This window comes from Brachionichthys hirsutus, chromosome 3, assembly GCF_040956055.1.
Source record: "Brachionichthys hirsutus isolate HB-005 chromosome 3, CSIRO-AGI_Bhir_v1, whole genome shotgun sequence".
NCBI lineage: Eukaryota > Metazoa > Chordata > Actinopteri > Lophiiformes > Brachionichthyidae > Brachionichthys > Brachionichthys hirsutus.
Genome location: NC_090899.1, coordinates 2,658,803 through 2,681,729, shown reverse-complemented (window position 1 = coordinate 2,681,729; position 22,927 = coordinate 2,658,803). Strand labels below are relative to the sequence as shown.

At 47.0% G+C, this 22,927-nt stretch overlaps 1 protein-coding gene across 1 annotated transcript in view; it reads right to left on the bottom strand.

Annotated features, from left to right (window-relative positions):
* Positions 1-21,126, bottom strand: part of iglon5 (IgLON family member 5) — an 81,535-nt gene extending 60,409 nt beyond the window's left edge. Inside the window, exon 1 of the mRNA XM_068759114.1 lies at positions 21,066-21,126. Coding sequence (XP_068615215.1) covers positions 21,066-21,126 — 61 coding nt within the window. The remainder of the gene's footprint in view (positions 1-21,065) is intronic.
* Positions 21,127-22,927: the final 1,801 nt, after the last annotated feature.

Here is a 22,927-nt window from a genome sequence, read left to right as displayed (position 1 = left end):
TGTCTGTAGAACAAGATTGTCATCTTCACATCCGTCAGGACTTGCTTTCAAGACAGATTGTAGTTCTATTTGTTTGTTTTTTGTGGTCCTCACGGCTCAATCAATATGGCCGACAATAACGCATGGGTCCGGCGTACTTCTGTATCTCTATCTCCCCTCTTCTTTCTTTCTCTGTAGGATGTGCGTCTGGCTTTTCAACTCTTACCATCTCATTATACCCCTTCCACCTACCCCCCCCCCCCCCCCCACCCATTAACTCCCATTGTCCTTCCTCTACATGAAGTCTAACAACGCTCTCCACTGTTGCCTTCATCAGCGAGGTGTCTTCCCTTGACTCCTCAACTCCATTACAACAAATATTCCGATTATTCTTCGGTCTGCAGTACACCGGCCCGGGGGTGGGGGTGGGGGGGATCCCATCAAATAGAACTGCCCTTACGTTTGATTTGATTGAAAAGTAAACAGAAGCCTGAGAGACTCACTGTCATTAAACTGTGCAGCAAACTGAAATTGGATTTACACCACAGAAGACAAATAGGCTAATCCAGGAGCCCAACCCCCCCCCCCCGATAACACCGAAAGGGTACATTTTTTAGCGACTGAACTATTCACGCACACACTCATACACTACGGAAAACCAATTGATCTAAATTTGAAATTATTAATTTAATAATAATTTAACATGGGCCGACTTACGACCAAGTCGGCATACGACGAAGTCTTTGAAGTTGGCGACCCCCTGTATTTCCCACATTCTATGACACAAGACGTGTCTGGACGCCGCTCAGAATAACCATCCTGGAATTCCTTTCACAGAGGACCCAAAATAGATAAATGGCAAAACAAGGAACTTTTCTTTCGCATTAGACGGAATGGCAGACGATTCCCGATCCCAGCGTGTTCACTTACTATATTCAGACTGCACTGTCAACATATTGATCCTGGATAGTACTGTAATCCAATCAACGTGCATCGTGGGGATGCCATTATGTGCTGCAGAGCATTCACTCTGCAAGAAGTGTGCAGAAATAAATAGCTTGAAACCCGGCACTCAGCATTTTCCGCTCGAAATCCAAATCGTGTTCACAGAGGAAATCATATGAAAGTTTTGTTTTGAATCCCACGGCTGAATTGTTTTTTTTTCCTGCTTACCCTAAGTGAGCGAGAGGGTCATATCATCAATTCGAGTTTGGAATGGTGTCACACAATTCGACTGGGAAGGGAATGGAAAAAGGCAGAAGATGGTCTCGAACCACCTGAGAGATGCATCGTTTGTTTTTTTTTGCTTCCTCTCATTCCCATTCTGAAGGGAAATGGGTTTTGGAATTCAATCAGCAGTAGAGAGCCATATCTATATGTGATCCAGCTCCGGTCTTGGTGTCTGAGTGCTGTGCATAAAAAGAAAAGAAATAAAAACAAAATGATCAGATGCCCCCAGTCAGACACGCTCTTATAGGGCACCTTCAAAGCATGCACGAAATTTGACTGTTTTCTATCAATCGTTTCTGAGGAGATGTGAACAGACTTTATCTCTTTACATACGTACCAATGGATGGAAGGCCCGTGGGTCACGCCGTGCGCCCCCTTCAGCAGGGGGATAAAGAAGCCGTTCGGCCACAACAGCAGCGGACCATAAACAAAATATAGTGTTGTTGCAAAAGGAGCCGAGCCCGTCCTCGCTGTGTGCACCTAAATGATTCTTTCAGGAGATGGAAGCAAAATTAAACCTACAAAACCTTTTTACAAGACCATGTATTCTCGTCACCTGGCTCAAGAGTTTCATTCTCAGTAACACCTTTATGCTGTTGGCTGTACACGGTCGAGTGCTGTGCTATTGATCCAATCCTGCACCCCCCCTTTTATTATCTCGTCTCCCATCCAAAGGGCGCGGCCCTCTGCTTTGATTGCGCGGCCGTTGTAGAAAAGCATAAATTCTGAAGCCCATTTGCTGTGAGGCGGGCGATAAACGGATGCAAAATCAAGCCATGAAAAGCCGACATGGCATACTGGAGAATTTTATCCTGAACTCATTAGGAAAAGCATGTTTTTGCAGTCGCACATCGTAATTGTGCACACATTGCTGACGGACAAATTTATTTTCCCCTCTGCATTTTCATTTTTCTAATTGGAAATGTCTGTTTGCGCTTTTGTTTTGCAGATATTAATTTGGAAGCTCCGACCGTGAGAGAAGTCAAGCTTGGTTTCAACTTGTCAAACTCACAGCGGGCCAGAGAGGAGGTGAAGGAAGAGGGTTCTGAGGCCTCTGGCGCGATGTGTGATGGATTCGCTGCATGAGAGCAGAGTAAATGGCGTCAGAAAGCGCTTCAAAGATGTCTAAGTTGCTGTTTATAAAGTTATCTGCCCAGTCTTCAGTCTGCCTTGCAAAGGTACTAGACTTACGGGAATGCTTAACAGCCTTAAAAATAAATAAATTAGAGGACGCTGCCTGCAATAAGCCCCATCGGTTTGTGTCTGAGTCTGCGGGTGCCACGGGTTGGAATTCACAATCCTTGCTACCTCACGCTGCGTTTAAAGCAGCAGTAGGTAACCTTTAATAAAAGCTCTAAAATCCATCAGTTTGTCCTCACAGCGGTGCAGCACAGATAATCTGGGAAATCTGACTCCTTCAGCCCCATCTAGTGCTCCTAATGCTTTCTGCAGGAATCCGCCACGCCTGCATCTAAATCACCAATCAAAGCCAGCGGGGGGGGGTGGGGGGTGTCTGACGAGGCAACGTGCACACGGTTAGCAACCCCCAGGAACATGCATACTGTGCATGGAGGGGTTTGTGAGGCTGAGGATGCCATCAGACACGCCCCCTGGTTCCGATTGGTGGTTTAGATTCAGTGCACAGCGGGGTTCCTGCAAATGCCAGACCGGGCTAAGACAGTTCAGTTTCTGACATCCAACGTTTGAAAGCGATTTAAAGCTTCTGATCCACATCCAGAAGATGTTAAAAGCAGATAGCAGCCATTAGCCGCTACGTTGTAAGAAAGGATAATGAGCAATGGAAATGTTTTTGAACTGGGGAGACGGCGGACGCTCTGGGAGCTCCCCGTCCCGTAGAGCAGTGGACGAAATCAGCCGCCACGTGGCGCGGAGGGTAACTAATGGTTCTCGCCTTGTTATTTCACTGTTTACAAAGCGCTGCTCGCCGCTTATGTAAAACATCGCTTTAGATGTTGATGCTGTGTCACATATGTCATGTCATGCCTCCAATGCTCGAGAAGCCACAACTTGATATTTAAAAATAGCGCATCAAACCTGCGCTGCCACAGTGTGAAAGACAAATTTGGCATTGAAATGTGTTTCTCTTTGGAGCGCTGTGGCGTGAGGCGGCTTGTGTCTAAAAGTACACACGTTATAGTGTCGCTTCAACAGGTATGCTAATGAGATTGAGCAGGGATTTCTTTCCTCACGGATGTGCCACACCTCGGCAGACTGATCCATATGTTACATTACTGGTCATGGATTAGCCTGAGCTTAGAAAGGATATGAATATGCATGTGTGTTTTTTTCTCATCCATATGTTTATGCAGAAGTTCCGTCGCTTGCTGCACAACATCAGAGAAACACACCTGCAGAAAGGTGCAGCGAGCTTGATCTACCGGCGCACGTTATTTCCGCACCTGCATCTTCCCAGAGCTGCAAGCCATCTGCTCCACCAGAGCGGCTTCACCCCCAGTGCGCATAGCGTTTCCCCTCTTTCCCCAATGGCGGGATCGTGTCGAGTTGGTGCGTGACCGCTCACGATTAAACTAACAGGTGCCGTCATCTCTGCAAACCTTTGCCAATTTCCTGACGCTTGCTGATCCTTCAAACGGTGTAAAAGGAGAACAAATGCCTAAATGATCTGCTCACGGATCGACCCGGCACGAAACCCCAGACTGAATAGCAACTGAAAGTTGCAGCTTGGGCTTCGGAATAAGCCGGTTTAAGAAGTCCAAGTGGTTCGCTGGGGTTTTTGGGGTAAACCGTGGTTATTTCCAGCTCTCCGGTCCCCCCCCCCCCGCTGAACCAGTCTCAGTCTGACCACTTTGATGAATGAAGTAGTCCAGCTTTTAAAAAAACCACTGCCCTTGAAGTCAGATGCCTGTTGGGAGTGTTTGCTCCCAACAGGCTCCTTAAAATGCCCAGAAATAACCCAGAACACTCTTCATACATCAGGATGACATGTCTCTGTTGGCTTATAATTTTAAAAGGAGGGGGGGGGGCTCCATAAATCTTACAGATGGCCAGTGTGAGCCTGGCTCAGCTACCTGGATGAGGTTGAAGAGCCCCCCCCCCCAGTGGCCTCCCCCTTATCGCCTTCTACGCTTCACTACAACGTCCTCCTGAAGGTTTTGCCTCCACCTCCCTCCTTCCACATCAGAGCGTCTGCACCCGTAGCCCTTGGGCGGGAGATGATTGCACCTTCTGGGGGCAGAAACTGAACGGAGAGCTCAGGCTTGACCCGACTCACACGCCCGCCTCGACTAACAAACGCAATAACCACAAGCATTAGAGAGGTGTGCGCTTCCAGATTGGAAAAAGAACACGGGGCAAATATTTGCTGGCTGAAGGGCAGTAAGCGCCGGGTCATCTTAAAATTGGAGCGCTTGCTTTTTGAGATGACGGCCAGTCACTCCCGTCATCTGAGACATTAAGCTAGCAGGACAGGTGATCGTTTTTAATTCATTTAACACTGAATATAAATCACGGTTTGTGATTGTCCTTTCTCTCTGCATGCTAAATTTCCCTCGGAATTCGTGACTGACTTTATTCCCGACTAGAAAGAATTACAAAGACTCTGTAGGCAAACGAAGAGACAGGAGTGCGTATAAACAGCAAGGGGAAATTGAGATTGAGGGCAAGCGGCAAAAAAAATAATTAAAAAAATGGATGGATGTGATTGTTGGAAAGAAAAGGAAAGGCTGTTTGAAGTGAGAGGAGATAACGTCGGGATGGGAGGAGGAGGAGGAGGAGGAGGAAGGGGAGGGAACTGAGAAAGCGACACTTTTCTGGTTTATTTACACGTAGCTGCCAGTATGACAGGTAATTTGGGCAGATTCTCCACAGAGCCTGCAGCAGACGGCGAGGGGATAAAGAGGAAAGGAGAGAGCAATAAGAGAGAAAAGGGTAAGAGGGGCGAGGCACCGAGGGGGGGGGGGGGGGGGGGACGTGCGTCGTCACGTCGGGCCGGAGTCGCGCCTGAAAGCAAGACGGCAAATGGGTTTCCAGATTCCAATCAGAGGAGAGGGGTGGGATCGGAGCTGGAGGTGAAGAGATGGAAGGAGGAGGGCGAAACAGGGGGGCGGGAGCCTGATCATTTTATTTATCTGCTGCGAGCAAGAGGTATCAAAAGCACGTTCTAATTCAATTCCTCCTTTCCTGTCGAGGCTGAAAGATCAAGCAGAAGACAGAAGCAGAGGAGAAAAATACACATCCATATCTCGGGATTGATTCAGGCTCGGGTTGATTCCCTTGTTTGTCTAACTCGTGCTTCTTGTGTGAGGGAGGTGTGTGATCCAAGCCTTTATTTATAGAGCGTTCTTGTTCGGCGTCTGGCTGTCTGTCATCGCTCAGAGCCAATTAGAAAACACTTGTTAATGGATAAGGCACTCTTCCCACTGCCGTGTGTGGGTGTGATGATTTAATTCCCTCTCTGGCGGTGACAGCAACCGGGGCATGGCCGACAGTAACAGGTGTATTTAATGAGGTGTTTGTCCCCCGTGGGTGGCGGGCCCCACGAGATAGGGGGCACGCAATGCACCAAAGCATGCGCAGGATTCCACTTCCTGTGTCGATCCGTGAGGAGGAAGTCTCACTCGGGGGTTTGACCTTTTTAACCCCGTAGGCACAACGGCCGTCATTCCATGCTCCTCTTGTCACACGCTTTCACGCAAGAGCCATGATTGCATGTTGCACACGCACATGTAAATACTCCAGTGCACCTCACGTAGGTCAATTCAGAGCTAGACCAGCCCCTACAGGGCCAGAGCAGCCCCACATCATCCGTCATGGTGGGAGGGGTGGAGATAAAGATGGCCGGCACACAAGGAAGGAGAGATGGCAAATGTGGTTTACTCGTTTGCCTTCAGTGGTTCATTGAGTTTTCTCCAAAGAGCGTCCGGGATGAGCTTTTTGCGTATGCCGGCTGGAAAACTAGCCCTAAACCAGCTGATTACCGGAGGAGTCTGTATTCAGGGAATAAACGCGTTCTAATAATGGGTTGTCAATATTCCGTCAACTTCGGAAAACATCTTTTCCACATTTCCCCAAATAAATTGCATAGAATTGTATATGTGCCCGTATCTGGCGATCCATTCACGCAGCGATATGAAAATAGACAGCCTACGAAAGAACGCCGCAGATGTCTTAGCCATTTATGAAACGCACAAATCCTTCTCAGAGAGAATTTGATTTGATCTATGAAATGAAAGTAATGCATTAACCATCGATCATTCATAACTGCACATTCCATACACACACAGGTTGAGGAAGGAATACTCAGCGAGCGCAAAGAGGAGAAACCGAATGAAAGGTTGTAAAGAGGGAAGACGTGATGCAGATGGACAGAATGACAAAATGGACCAAGGACAGATATCGACGTGCGGTGATTGCTGCAGATTCCACAAGTGGATCCGTGTGTGCGTGTGTGTGTTTGTGTGTTTCGGGAGGTTGACGAATGAGTGCAATGAAATATAATCAAAGACACAAAGACAGGGAGAGAAAGGATTACCTCTTTTGGTTCAGTGGCGTATGTAATTGCGGTAAAAAAAGAAAACTTGCTGTGACAACAAAACGCAATCGAGCCGCAGAGAGCCGAGCGCGATGCTAGGAATTAACAACAGCGATAAAGGCGGAGATAACAGAGAGAAGATGGGGAGGCAAGATTTGACTGATTATCAGTGGCGATGATAACAGTGTTGGTGGTTATCATAATGAAGGCGGCGCGGATCCAACGTGGCATAATGCCTAGGCCTCGCGTATAAGCCAAAAAGATGACTTGGTTAAAGCTGCTACTGATACCAGAGATTACAGTGGCGTTTTGTTGGCACAAATTGAATCACAGATTTGATATATTCTGTCATAATTCAGCACAACAAGAAGGCTGTTTTGCATCGCATAAGTCCTTTTGCTTTCTTTCATTTTGGAACGTAATCCCCCCCCCCATATGACTTCATGAATATTCAAGCACCCAAATACTGCCCTGGGGTAGGAACGCTGGCGTCATTCACTCGCCTCTATATGAGAACTATGGCTGCAAACCCTAAAAAAATCAATCAGGGCTATGTGGCGTTTTTGTACAGACGTGGATTATTTTGAATTTGATTAAAGCTTTAAAGGTCCCGATCAAACATCGTGTCACCCGTAGCGACGCGCTGTCCAGCCTGTAGCCTGAGGCTGAGGTGACCGGCATTCATCAAGGCTGGCAGGTGTGTCAACTATTTCACACTTAAGAAGTTCTCTCTGCTTATGTTTAACTTAAAACATAAAGAATTGGTTAAGCTCACGCAAGCTAATGGTCAGACAACCTGAGGAATGATCGTTAGCCGCACCGCTAACGCGCGGTATCGTCGCGCACCTCCCTTACACACGCACACAAAGCTTTGATTAACTGGTCTCTACTCTGACCCCAATCTCAGAAAAGCCCAGATATGCACTAACGCTGCGTCGCTTTACACAGGTAATATGCGCCATGGTCGTCCGTCAACCCCGCGCAATTAACGGGCCGTCTGAAGGCGCGCTTTTGGGATGCCATTAACCCATGCTAGCCTAACGACGTTGTGCAAACACAAGCTAAAGACGCCAGCAAGCACACATCAGCGGCGAGACCGAGTGGAAGATGCAGAGAGGAAAATCCATTTCATGAATATTGGATTTCATTATGAGGGTGAAAAAACTGCTTTGCCGTGGATCATTCTTTAATGACCCAAAGTCCACACGCATGAATCTTTTAGTAGCGGCTGTCTTTTTGATATGAGCGAAGGAAAAAGAGGACGGGAGAGGCGAGAAGCATTTGCCTTGTGTTTTGGCACACGCTGCGATGAGACACGAGCATCTGGATCATGGGTTCTGGCAACATTATACGCATCGGACGCTTATTGCAAGTTCTCTTATTTGTGGAAACCTGCAAATCTGTGGAGAAGCAAAAGATTTGAGGGGCCAGATTTGATGTTTGTGTCAAATCTCATGGCCGGACTTTTTGCTATTGTTGTTGTTGTTCAGGGTTTCTAATCAATATGAGAGAATATGACTGCAGTCGAGAGACTGTCCTCGACTCAAAACCGATTGCCCAAAAAGTCACATTCACTCTGTTCCTCCTCTCTCTCTCTCTCTCTCTCTCTCTCTCTCTCTCTTTCGAGCCAGTCGACTCCAGCACTGTTTGGGTTGTTGCTCTGGATGATTTGAAATGAACAAATGCTCAGGATTTTTGTGATAAAAGATGAGGAGACGATTTGTTTTCAGCACCAGATTATCCTCTTTGTCTTATTTCTTTAAATGACGGCCTGACATATTCAATATAATTGGCACTCGGGCATGTTTTATTCACTAATAAAGTCTCATTCAATCAGATGTTGCCGACATCATCATCGTGCGTAACTGGAGTGTGCGCTGCTTTTATTGGCAATAGAACTAACAAACCAGGGAACGTGAGGTAACATCAGTGCAACACTGCCGTTGTCACATTTAATTATGCTGCGGCGCCTCTGCTGTCTGTGGTCAGAAACAAAAATATTTCATAGGCCACAGAGCACAAGAGATGAATATGTACCACGCTGGTATTAGCATTTATTGATTTATGGCGCTACTTACAGTCAACAACTTCCACTGGAGATGCAGGCGGTCTCACTCAAGCCTGGAATGAAGGTGCAACCAACCAGCCTGGCAGAGTTCTCACATAAAACCTCCAACCCCCCAGCCAGACACAGCCCTCCATCTGCTGAACTTCTGCGTCTCCTTACTTCATCGGGCTCGTCGTTCTGCCATGCAGGGCAAAGTTCATCCCCAGAGCGGGGAGTTACCCTTTGCAGTCCACCCAAATTAACAGAACTTCATTGCAGCTCTCTTCACACCTCTTGCTTTGCACGGAGGAGTAATTACAGGCGTCGCCGTCTCTTGACCTTCTTTCAAACGAGATTCGCTCGCCACTCTATGTCATCTTAATGTCAGAATATGAAAAAAGAAAAAAGAAGTGTGTGGCTTTATTTTACAAAAATAAAAGTGTCACTGCAAGAGGAGGAGAAAGGGAGTGAGAGCCTCTTTCAATAAGTGCAGCAATAACTAGAAAGCGCTCAGAGAGCACGAACCGCTGCAGAGGTGGCTCCATTTCCCCGACTAAACGCAAAAGTCCCATCATAGTTTGACCCTCAGAAGGACTCCCTGAACATAAAACGCTCCAGCAGCATCGTAACAGCCACCGCCTTATTCTCCCTCTGCCACCAGGTCAGGATCTACCACATCAATAGTCCACATAGGGTGTTGTTTTCCTGTGAGACTTATCACTCGTTCATCCTCTTGGAGATGAGAAGATCGCAATCGTCCCGTCTTCAGTCGCTTATCCAAAATTGGGGTCACCGTTTATGCCGCAAACCTAATCCCAGCTGGCTACGTGGCGAGGGGCTGGGTACACCCTGGATGAGGTGCCAGCTCATTGCAGCGCCACACAAAAACAGAAGAACATACCGACCAGCTTCTACTGCATTACTGCATTTTATACTCATTTTATTATTGGAAGGTGTCATCCTTTCATGAGCATGGCATTCGTCAAGTTATTAATATTTGCACACATTCCCATTAAGCCTGCTGCAAAGGGAGTCGATTAAAGTGGGCAGAAAAGCAGCCCCCCCCCCAGGTGAGCAGGGCAGGCACAGAAAGTTCCATGTCCATAACTCTCTGTCGATGCACCAGAAAAAAGTGCAATTGCAGGAAGTAGCAATGAGTGAGGGGGGCAGCGCTGGAGGGCCCTGGGGGGGTGCAGGGATGAGCATCAAAGCATAACTTATAGAAGATGAACTGACCGGGTTTAGAGTATAATAAATGCAGCTCTACTGTGATGCAGTTCTACCCACTTTGGACTGTGTAATTGCTGTCCTCTGAGCTGTAATGTTCCACTTTCATCGAGACAGCGTTCCAAAGCCATTCAGTCTTGACGATGTAGCTTTCAGCCCCGCAGTGCACCCTTGTATTAAAGCAAATCCCTGTTCATTTAGCAGCCCCAGCCTTTAAGAAACTATCACTGGGCGACATCAGACTCAACTGTCAAAGTGCTGACAGCAGACATCTACATATACTGGAGTACGAAAGCCTGGCTGTGATGTAAGGAGAAGAAACGAGGCACTAAACGGGCGACGTCGGCTGAATCGTCTCTTATTCGGTGCGTGATATCAAACGTATTTGCTTAAGTGCGTCATTTTCAGCTCTTCAAACCAATTTTTCCAGACACGAAACATATTAAATCAAATGCAATAATTTACACACATGACATCGTTGTTTTAACAGCCTGGAATAATTGAACCTCGAGGCGGCGCTTTGGCTTCTTGGCTCTTCAAACTAATTCACCGCACAAAACTAGACTGATACAAAATAAAATGTAATTAAAAGGGGGGGAGGAAATCAATCGGACCAGCAAAATTCCTTCCAACAGTTTTGGATCAATAGAAGCTCCGTAGAACTGAATTGAAATGTAACTTTAGGTTTTTTTTTGGTGACACTTTTTTCTGCACTGCAATCAATGAGCTTCTATCAGAGGTTTGTTGTCAATAAGTTTTGATCATGATGGATTCAAGAGAAGATCAATTACGTCGGCCTGATTGAGAAAACACCTGCACTATCTGGCCCACATTTGTCATTTCTGATTTTGCTGCCTCCCTGCAGTACACAGATCAATTGTGATTACAGCCATCCAAGGCAAAATAACAAAAGTAGCTCACCTTTGATAAAGCAGCTATTTATGATGACATGAAGAGTAATGGGACTTGCTGTATTGGGTTGTTTATCTTCTTTAGTTCAGATATCACGATGTAAATCTTCGTGTTCTGACATTGCATTGATTTGTTTTGCGGATTTGCAAAACTGCAGAATCTATATCTTGATTTTTTATTTTTTTTTACATTTCTCATACGAGTGGCCTCACACGCCATCGCTCAGATTATCGGTTTCATTTCACGGTGCGGCTTAAAGGCACCCTTATCGCATGCCGTCTTTTTTTTTATCGAATCAATAACAGAAAAACACAAAAAAGTTTATTTTTGTTTATTTGTTCTGAGATTTCCACCTTTAAAAGGCAATTGTTCCTCTCAGTGTTTGCTCACGGAGGAATTGCTGCATCTCTGTAAAATAATACAGTCTGGATGCTCTTTGGGAAAGCGCCACGGGAAAAGTTTGGCTGTGATTCGGCACCATAGTTCCCATCGTGTCTCGAAGTGCTGCAGCTGCTATCAGGAACAGATAGTGACTTGTCAGCGGAAATATTTGGTGGAAGAGTACTTCTGCCCGACATTAAGCAACTTAATTGCCCTTTTCCGACACCTTCATTATTTCTTAATGAAATTGGAGTTCCGCTAGTCAGAAAAAGGTCACACATCGATAAAGTCCGTCACCTTACGACGAGGAGCGAATGTGAACTTTTGCTGCTTTTGCCTTATCGCAGTAAACCTATCTGGCAGCTCCAGCAGAACGTTTGATGAGTATATCAAACCTAACATTAGGCCGAAGCACTTTTGGATGAAAGGTAATGTGGTCTGGCGATAAATGTTAGTGAAACATTTACATCTGCCGCAAATAGGCCTGAATAGCAGCCCAGAGAGAACGAAACGAAGAGCAATTTTAATCGCATCTCAGGAATGATGTGCATTTTAGTGGCCAAATTCCCACAGGTTTAGCGCTCAACGGGAGGGGATGGGAAAAAAAAATGTTTTAAAGTGAACCTCGAGCCTCGAAATGCACAAAGACAAATATTTCTGATCAGAATTTGAAAGTCACTCTGGTATCTCAGGTATTACAAAATAAATTACACAACGGCACGCACCCATGATGAAGAAATGAGCAAAATGTGATTGAAGCACGAATCCCATACCCCGGAGAAGTCTTGAATAACGACTGAATAACGTGCTCGCAACTGGCCCGCGCCAAGGTCCAAGCGCTAATGGAATCTCACTGAATTCATTACAAAACCGAGAAGAGCAGCACAGAAGCTGGCTTTCAGCGTTATCCGCTCATCTAATTGCTGAAATATCCTAACACAATAACGCAGCAGTGTCGTCTCCCAAACCCAATTAATGCTCTATTGCAGTACAAGTGTTTGATGAAATCTCACCTAACATCCCAATTACCAAAAGGGCTCAACAAATGTGAGATTCCAGTCAGGAAAAAAAACATTCCGTGAGCTCTTGTTTCAGAACAGGTGATGCAATATTATTACCATCCATGCAGGACACTGAGGAGGAGGAGGATGGAAATATATTAAGACGCTGTGGCGCATCTTCCCGTAAGTCCACTTAAGAGAACTTAACCTTCAAATAACGCTTGCTGTCAGGATGTTGTGCCAATATTTCACTCAGACGCTTTCATAGCTGGTACGGGGGCCCCCGCCCCGGGGCTAAATCACAGGACAAAGGGGGCACGTCCAGCAGCACGGTGGAATTTTCTTACAACGCAGCTTCCCAAATAGCAACTCCGAGTCTTCAGCCGGTGTGTGCTGGGAATTTTAATGAGTCTCTAAATCTATTTTATGTAACCTGTGGATTTTCTTTTTTTTGACAAACTCCAAACCACTTGTTATGGCGTGGACACGCCGCCTGAGTGCCTAATTAGAGGTGCTCTGCTTCGCCGGAACGACTCCCCAACCACTGGCTCATCGCGTTAGCGGCGGCGGCAACATCACACGACGAGTGACCCACCCCCGAAGCAATTGTGCTACTCCCAATCATGGCGATGCCACCCAAGCACCACTTTCATTGGCGGGATAAACCGGCAATAATTATCCCACCTCGTCATCTGCCTGCGAAATCAATCCATCGCGATCGCTGTCTGTTGCAGCTTTTTTGAATCCCCTCGTCCCTCGTGCCATCTGTCTCTCCTCCCTTGCTTCCTCCCAGCAGCCCTTCTTCAATCACCCCCCCCACCCGAACTCCTCCATCTCTTCAGCCTGTCCACCCTCATAAAGCCGCCTGCCACTCCTCATTCTCTGCATTAAACCTGCATGCACGTGTGCTTTTTCGTGCAGGGAATTTTCAGCCAGATGCGAGGACATACCAGTTAATGGCAGACCCACCCCCCCCCCCCCCGGGTTGGGGTCGACGCCGGCCGTCTCTGCACGCTGACCGGCTCATTATCATGTCGAGCCGCTTGCTGCACAAACAACACACCCACACGGTCTGCTGCTAACTCCTGCCAGGAATTAGAATTGTGTGTACAGTCAGGATGAGAGATATTCTTACAGTCGCTATTATGCAGTGCCAAGTCCAGGGACCCCGCCTCTTTTCTTACTCCCATAGGAGGCAGTGTTGGTATGCGGTGCTCATTAGCACACCCTGTGTCTCCTCGACACCCCTCACTCACGGCGTCTCGCTCTGTCTATTAAGTTCAGGAATACAATTATCTCCATTCTCCGTCTCTCTCTTTCACCCTCCATCTCTCTCGCTCAACATGAATGAGTGTCTGCAACACAATCACCCCTGTTCTCGCTCTCTCTCTTTTTATCCATCCCTCCCTTTCTCCGGGCCTCCACCCCCCCCCCCCCCCCCCATGCCTCTCGTGGCTTCAGAAAGAGTTTGCGAACGGTGCAGCCACTGAAATATTTATTGATCTGTTTTCCTCGGTTTTATTTATTTCCCTCTCTTCCCTTTTGCCCTCCCTTTCCCGCCGCGCAGACCCAGAAAACCCACCACCGCCGCCTGGAAATCTCCAACACCAAATCATCATTTAGCATTTGTCGCACCTGGTAGGCTTACCTGTGTAAACAAAATGGAAGGTGAGAACATGAGGACGACAACAAGCATCAGCTCCATCCGAGACGGATGCAGACGCAGACGGAGGTGTGAGACGGGTGGATGTGAGACAGGTGGATGTGCTCTGCTTCTGCTGCAGGGGGTTGTTGACAGGTAGCACAAGGGTGAGCTTCTTTTTTTCCATCGGTGCAAAAAAAGGAAATTTGTACACAACCGTGGGCTATTGAAGCCATAGTCGTCATGGCAACATTATCACAATTACAATGCAAACAGTTTTAGCACTGGATGAAGTGGATTACTGATGAATGCGACGTCGCCTGCGCACAATTAAAGTGCTTCAGTGCTATCGTGTGTCCTCTTGGTGAAAATCAGATATTTGAGGCAACTCAAACGGCGAGTGATTCAGCAGCCGCTTGAAACTGGTGTTTTTCTCCTGCCTTCTGTTGTGGCGCAAGTGATTATTCTCACACACACGCGCGCACACCTACACACACACCGCAGGGAAGGATCACACACATAAACACACGAAGCACACAGAGACACAAGAGCACACACTTCATCAGGCCGCGGCGTGCATTAGAGCCAAAGCCATTTCCATTGATTTGCCGGCGAGCTCCTTGTCTTTGGGTAATGAGGACAGGAAGAAAAGCGGGACCCTCGTCTGTCCCGTCTCCCCCAGGACGAGCCGGCCGCACTAATCTGAGTGCGTTCCCAGTGATGCTAACTCCTTGGCACAAAGAAGACAAGAAGGCGAAGGAATAGAGGAAAGCAAATCACACAGCGTTCTCCTTTCCCCCTCAGACAGCACTCATTCTTCATAAATGTAAAACATCTGTACATTAACGATCAAGAAAACATCCCTATTTCTCCTTCCCCCCTCCAGACAGCTCGATGTGCAGAGAAATGCTCCGAGATGATGGATCTATCTATTTATCTATCCATCCATCCATCCATTCATATCTTTAGTGGGAGAAATGATCAAATCCATCTTCCCTGTGGTAAAAATAAAGGAGCTACTCTAAAGGTGTAAATGCACACTCGTGTGTGTGTGTGTGTGTGTGTGTGTGTAACCACCTACACCTGCTTCAACAGCCACTCCGCTCCCTCTTCAATGATCTCCTCTAAATAAAACATAGCTCTTTCATTTGTCGCAGTGAGAACCCACAGCTAATGTTCATATTCACACCTGGAACCGACACGGATCTTGAAGCCGGGACCGCCACGCGAGGAAGAAGAGGAGAGGAAGAGGGGAGGCTGTCAAAATGCAAATTACCATTGTAATTAATCCCACTGTTACTACGTGTCCCAGTGTTTTTTTTCTATTCCCACATTAAACTCGTTTTATTGCCAACAGGTTTCACGCTAACCATAATTTACCACCCTGACGCCACATTATGCGTAATTCCCGGCCCTCCAAACTAATATGTGATTCCCGGCGCAGCGTGTATCAGCACCAACAGAAGAAATCTCCAGGGAAGCGAGGCGGCGTTGCGCCCTCCTATCGTCGAAGCATCCTCAAAGGATGTGAACCCGTGACCTCTGAGTCGCCGCTCTGGCCAGATAGCGGCTAACGCTACGAGACACGGCGTTCAGCTTCAGCTTGAGAGGTCACAGGGTTACCAGCTCAGAGGTTATTCATCTCTGTCTGGCTTGTAATTGGAAATGCTGCAAAAAAAAAACACAAAGAGAAGGCGTAGTGATGAATGTAACGCAGCGGCCCTCTGTGTTCTGGTTATTTCGCACCCAGATGACGGTTTCACCAGCAACTAGTTAATGATTTACTAGTATTTTTGGACACAGAAAGGTTCAAGTGTCAGACCGCAGATACACACACATCAGACGTCCGACCAAGCCGGATTCATCTTCATCCCAACGCGGGTAATCTCCTCAGGCAGACACCTGCTCTGTTTACGTGCATCGAACGCTGCTCTTCTTTTGGATGTGCACTTACATAAGCTAATTTGCTGCTATTAGCATTGTTAATGGAATTAGCATTGCAACGTGGGCGGATGGAATCTGGCTTCCTGTTTGAGTCTGCAGGGTCTTGGCTTGGATAAGACACAAGATGCATTCTGACACCCTGGTCCGTCTGTGCGTCTGTCTGTCTGCGCCGATGGGGGGGTATAATCCGTCTGCATCGCCAAAACAAATAGACAGGCTTCAGTGAATCTGCACATGTTCTCCCTAAATGTGATACTTCGGTTTGCTAATTTAAACTATTTCAGGCGCATGCGAGTCAGGGAGAGGCGTTTGTTCCTGCCGAAAAGCAAAAAGATAAAACACAGTCTGTCGGTAATGGTGTTGAGTTCAGGCAGGGATGTCAATCATTGCAAGCGACTGCACATCAGTAACAACACACACACACAAAAATCATCATCTTGTTACCTCACTTTGTCTGGATGATTCCACCAGGAGTGAGTCGCATTTAGCGCGCTTTGTTGAGCACGCTCGAATAAAGGACAAAGGCAGGATAGGACATTTAGGATATGAAAAAAGAAGTCTATACATCTTCACTGGAATTGAAGGGAATCCGACCTAAATCCGACATGAATCGACAAACAAAAGTAAAAACAAACAATCGCTCCCTCCTTTCTCTGCAAAGGAGACCATAAAGGCCGCAATAGAATCAAGCATCTAATTACATTACATGTAGAAAAGTAGTGACAGACGAGGGGGCTGCCAGATCCGATCAGAAGGAATCTAACATTCTCCACTGCAGTATAGAACAATGAGGAGATTCATGACACAGGAAAGAGAAATGCAGGAAACATCCAAGTGAAGCTTACCATTTGAAGAGTGTCTGGATGGACTGAATGGAAACGATGCCCCTATTTGATGATCAAATCATTGATCTCTTTGAGGCTTTGTATCTGGATCTAATCAGAGATCTGCATCCCCGGCTTGTTTGCTGTGTTGATCGCTGTCATAAGTCAATTGCAATGATTTATAATTAAAAAAAAAGAAAGGTGTCACCTTTCTATACCTGGACTCACGTTTTGAAGTAGGCAAGGCAACGATCCAGAACTGAGCTTGAAGCACTTCAAAATAAAGTCAATGTTTTTTTATTTTTGTTATTTGCACAACTCTGGAAAAAAAAAATTGTGAGTGAGTTCATACATTTCTTGCAACTGGGAAAACGAGACACAGACTCCACTCACATAAAGGTCACCAATTGAGTGAATGCCTGAGCCTCTCCACTTTAAGAATCCATTATAAAGCCAGGCTGGTGAGAATGAACATTTCTCTGCTATAAGGTGCAGGAAAGAAAAAAAGAAAAACTAATAAGAAGGAAGTGCATCTTAATTTGCTTCCATGTTCTGGCTATGACATTCATAATAACACATCCACTGTGAACAGATTTATCTAAATCCACTGGAGACATGATTCCTGCACCCAAACTGCATTGGCCACCACAGTTGGAGCCAATGAGAGAGTTTTGCTGGGTTATCTAACCACGTATGAAATTGTTCTGATACTGGAGCCCAGTGATAGAGACAAAAGTCAATTAAAGCAAGCCCATCAGCCAGCAAAGATTAGCAGAGATGAGCTTCTTTAATTCTACGGCTGGCATAATCTCAAATATAAGAGAGGATAGCAGAATCAGGGAAAACTTTAAGGATTTGGACAAGAACACCGGCAGGCCCTGGAAAAGTTCCAGCTGCTGGAATATTATTTGATCTCAGTTGGGTCTTCCAATCAGTGAAAGAGGGAGCAATCTCTGAAACTGAATGTTAGCCTGCAGTTTGATCAGATGTGGAGAGCGAGCTTTGACAAGAGAAGAAAATTCTATGACAAGAAAGATGAATGCCTGAGATAAAAGTTAAATGGTAAATACAGCAGGGGAAGATTCTTTAAGTCAACGGTAATCAACTGATTTTGGTGTGCTTAGCCCTGCAATCAGACACATTTATTTTATCCAGAATAGCAAGAAGAATAACCTGACTCTTTGTAAGGAAGAGCAAAACATCATCTGCATATCAGGGTATTTTTATCAGATGAATTTGTGATGCAAATCCGTCTGTGAATGGTGCTGGACGTTTTGGAATATTTTCAGAAAAGTTTCTGCTTCTATGAGACTAACAAGGCAGTTCCGACTTTCTGATTTAATTACCATAGCAACAGTTTCTGCATCGCCACACCCACCCAACCATTACGTTGTCACATCATTCGACTCTCCCATCGCAGCTGTAGCCGGGCTAGTTCTTCAGCTTCAGCCTCGTCTCCACTACGTGTGAGGAATAAATCCAGTGTAAAAAATTTCATTCACAAAAACACTGGCCACCAGAGAGTAGCAAAGAGATATGACCAGGTGGAACCCAAGGGGATAACATCCGGACCACAGTGCTCACGCCGAGCCGGTTAAAACCTCCAGCACATGCCCCTGAGGCTTCGAGCCCTCTCAATCCAACACTTGCAGACTAATAAACTCTGCCAAGATGGCAGAGCATTTCTAAGCCAAACATGGAGAACAACAGCACACAGGACCCACAGCTTTCAAAGGAAGGGAGAAAAAGCGGAGGCCCCTCCAGAGTAGGAGCGCAAGGCATCTGTTGATGCTGGCATCTCCCTTTCCCTCACCCTCAAGCCAAGACTGGTGATCCAGTCGAGTGTGTGCAATTGTGTGTATGTGTGTATGTGTGTTTGCATATGTGTGTATATAAGGAGGCAGGGATGAACGGTGGCTACATGCTAACATGTGCGATGTGCAATGACTCCACTTGGCCCCCCATATGTTGCTGAGACAAGAGGGATGCAAAGAGAACACACAAGATCCTCCATCACTGCAGAGCGCGTATTAAAGATCCTTACAATGGACTGTTAGAACATCACATACAAGTATATCATAGAGTTGAACATTTCATAGAATTGCATTAATGGATATCTGTACGGCAGAAATCAGTTTCTTCAACGTCAAAATGCGTGGAAACAATATCCTGGAGTGTGACACCTTAAACGTCCTCCGCTGTGACCTCGTGCATCATCGTGAGCCGAAGCGATTCCTCTTGTCATTTTCACTTTTCACTAAATCAATGACATCATTATTCTCATTATCGGAGCTTGCTTGTTGCTGTCACAACAGAAATCCATTGAGCAGAGGGTAAACTGTTTAATTTTGTGTGGAGTTCTCTCTCTCCCCCTCTGTGTGTGTGTGTGTGTGTGTGTGTGTGTGTGTGGTGTGTCTGTGTGCATGTGTGTGTGCGCGTGCGAGAGCATTTGCAGCTTTGTTGTCTTATCATCAAGAAATCAGTAAAGCCTCACACTGTCTGGTCTAAAAGATGAAGCAGGTTTTGATTAAACACTCTCGGCTTGCGTGCCAGATATTTGTAGATATTTTGCTGTGTGTGTGTGTGTGTGTGTGTTTGCTTGACCGCCCTCCTTTCTAGAGTTGAGGTTCCCAGACATTTTAAGTGGAACTATAAAGGGAAAAGAGAGAGGCATGATGACACGCCAGGAGCTGGCCGTCCCGTGGAGTGCTGTGCGTTCCAATGCCAAGCCAGCGGGAAACCTTTGAATGGCCTCGTGTTTTGTAGCATAGAAGCATTTTTCGATTTTTTTTTTTTCCCAACCTTGTTGGGACGTCATCGAACAAACATTAAATGCTTTTTTTTACTATATCTGTTTCTATGGGGATGAAAGATTTTGTTTTTAATGGCTTTCTGCGTAAATAAGTGCGCGCTGTGCGCTAAATGAGCAATAACGTGTCGAGAGAAATAAATCTGAGTAAAATAACGGACACTCGTTTAGGCCTTGTGCGTTATTAACCTGACAATGATAACGCACACACAAGCTGTTAAACAGTGGCGTCGGGAGCGTTCGAGTATCCAAACACGTTGTCCCCACTTTTAGGGGTCCATATAAGAAAGTATTATTCCACAGCTGCAGGATTTTGCCAAGCAGGGGACCGTAGCCTTTTAACAGTCCTTTATAATGCATGCTCTGCAAACTGCTACAATGTGTCCAGCACATCAATACCCAATCACTCCTCAACTGTGGCTGGTGGGATTGGTGACATCATCCAAAAGCCGCAGGTCACAGATAGGTCAACGTGTCAGGCTTGGTGTGGTTTCGGGGGGGGGGGTTGTGTAGCATTCCGCTTGTTGCGATTGTGAGCTGCAGGCATGCATCCTGCAGGGCTGTCCGTCTGATCCTTCCCCGGTGAGGCGAACGGGCTTGCTGGTGAAACCCATCCGTGACCGGCCGGGCTCCCCTTTCCCACGAGTGACTCAAGAGCAGGAGGCTGGAGCCCGCCTGCATCTGCAAGTTGTTAACCTCGCGTCTTATTGCACTGACACCTCAATTACTGTTATTATGGGCTGGGGTAATTTATTTATATACTGATTTCCCACAGGATGAAGGCGGGACTAATTGAGCCAGGTGTGTGCGTGTTTGCGTGTGTCAATACTGGATGGACGAATCACGTGTGTGCAACTCGAGCGGTGGAGCATCGGTGAGAATAGTGGAGGGACCCCCCCCCCCCCCCCCCCCCGTGGTCAGCGGCCCCTGTGGGCAGCAGCAACACTGTCTGTGTTATTCATAAGGAAGCAGATTAAAATGCCACCACAACCTTCCGGTGCTGGAAGTTATCGCAAGTCCGTGAAAAGGGTTTCACTGCGTTTTATTTGAACAGATGAAAGGAGCGCAGATGCTTTTTAGAGGCGACCTTGGGTTGCTTCAGAACAACGTTTCTCCCTCCTGGGGTGTCTCTGCATTGCTTCCACACGCACTTAAGTTACCGCCCCCCCCCCCCCATGCGCTGGTGGTGCGTCATTCATGTCACGTATAAAGGAATCTTTACCCCCCCCCCCCCCCCCATAGTAAGCATCTTAACATGCATCACTCGTTGCTGAGACTGAAGGTTGGCTCGGAGATGAACCTGCGCTGCGTTCCCACGCGCGCGCATACGCTCTCGCGCACAGGCGCACAGGCGCGCATAAAGCATCCCTTTCTCTGCATTTGTACGTCTCTGTGTATAAAGCAAATGGGGGGGGGGGGGGGTATAAGCGCAGTGCCATGGCACACGACACACGCGTGATTCTCGGGCAGGTAGAATTAGTATTCAGCTCCGCGAGCGGTTTCAGAAAATGAAAGGCGAAGATGGAGACGCGCAGCAGCGCGCAGCAGCGAACTTACCTTTGGAGACCAGAACCAGGATGAAAGCAGCGAACGCTTTCCACGGGAGGGGGCAGCCCATGATGGAGTTCTGGTGGATTCTTAGCTTTTATTTCGTATTTATTTTTTTGCCTCGGTATTCCTCCCTCACGGTGCCGTCGCGGGAGACACGGTGACGGACCCAGTGACGGTGGAGAGTCAATAGTCCGACGGTTCTACACGTGACGGGACGAAAACATCCGTCGTGTCCACTCGACTTTTCCCTTTTGATGCCGAAGGGAGACGCGCACGGGGATGCTCGTCCTCCTCCCGAGTGGAACAATCTCTCAACCAGAGTGGAAAACACAAATATTCCAGACACTTCGCTGAGCTCTTAGTGCTTTGAAAGAAAAAGATAATATTCTACAGAGATCGCCTTGGAAGAAAGGGAAAATGGAAAGTGTCCAATAACTTGACATAAATGTTTTTTTGTTTTTGGGGGGGGGGGGGGGCAGAGAACAGGATGGAGTCCGCGCGTCCTGTCCGCTCCAGCTCTAATTAGCGTGCGCGTCTCTGTTGGTATGCAGTGCGTCTCGTCGCTCCGCACTCCGCACTCCGCGCGTCGCAGGGACCAGAGCTGGAAGCGAGGCGCGCCGGGGAAAGGCATGATTGACAGTTCAAGGATACCCCCTTCCCCAATCACGAGCCCCCAGGAAGGGGGGCGGGATTTACGACTGCGCCGATGTCCCGCTAGGGGAGGCCGGCCAAGAAGCTGCGCCCATCCAATCGCATGGCGCGCACTGGGCGGGCAGAGAAGCGCGGCGAATCGCGGCGCGGCGCGGTGATAGTGCAATGTGATTTATAGCCAGTTCGGTGTTGCTGCAGTACCGAGAGGGATAGTCCACACAGGGGGGGTCGGGATGACTGAGGGGCCAGGGAAGCCACGTGTGCTGTTACGCGCGTGTTTTTTTTTAGGGCGGATTGACGCTTGTCTGCAAAGACAGTGAGAACATTACACCAGATGCATCCAAGCTCTGGTTGGACTAGGGGAACTGGGGAGATGGTATGGGGGGGGGGGGGGGGGGGGGTACAACACTCTAATATGCCAATGTCCCATTTTGTGCCGTGCTACTTTCCCCATCCACATGCTGCATTTTACAGCCTATACTAAAAGTGTGAATCACCTAATAGTAAAGATCTAATTGTCTTCAAAAGGCCATCAATATACCGATTCGAATGTGATCAGGAATCTATAGAACTCACAGACACTTGGTTGCAGAAATCATTTTGCAGCTCAGTACAGTCACATCAACAGAAACACGCCGTGCAGCTCACTGTCCAGTGGGTCCCTTCATTTCTTTTTGCGTGAGATGATCATTTTCATAGCAGCTGATGTGTTGTTCCTCTTTATTACACTCTGCAGTCGAAAAGGCATTAATTGGGTATTTGAAGAATAAATGGCCTCTTGCTGATTTACGGGGCTCAGGCAGAATTAGAATAAATACAGATGGGGATTAAGTGACTTCATATCTGTCTTAAATAAACGATGGAGAGGGATGAACTGGCAAGCGAGAGAGAGAAAAAGTGATTAATGAGCCAGATAATCAAAGTCCGGAATTAGAAACTTACAGTGTGTGATTTGTTTGTAAAGACTTATTGTTATTATTCACGATTAATTCATTTTGACGGGACAGAGTGAGGATCCAGCCGTGTCTCTGGTACTTACCACCGACTCGTTAGGTCATTGTGTTTTTAGTACTAATCATTGTATTTTTATTTTACCCTGCTAATAAGATTAATCAAAGTTTGTCAGGCATAAATCCAGACACACTGTGAAGTCTATCGCTTTCTTTCCCACCGCCTTTCATCAAAATGCACCAATTAGTGTTTGTGTGACCCAGCAA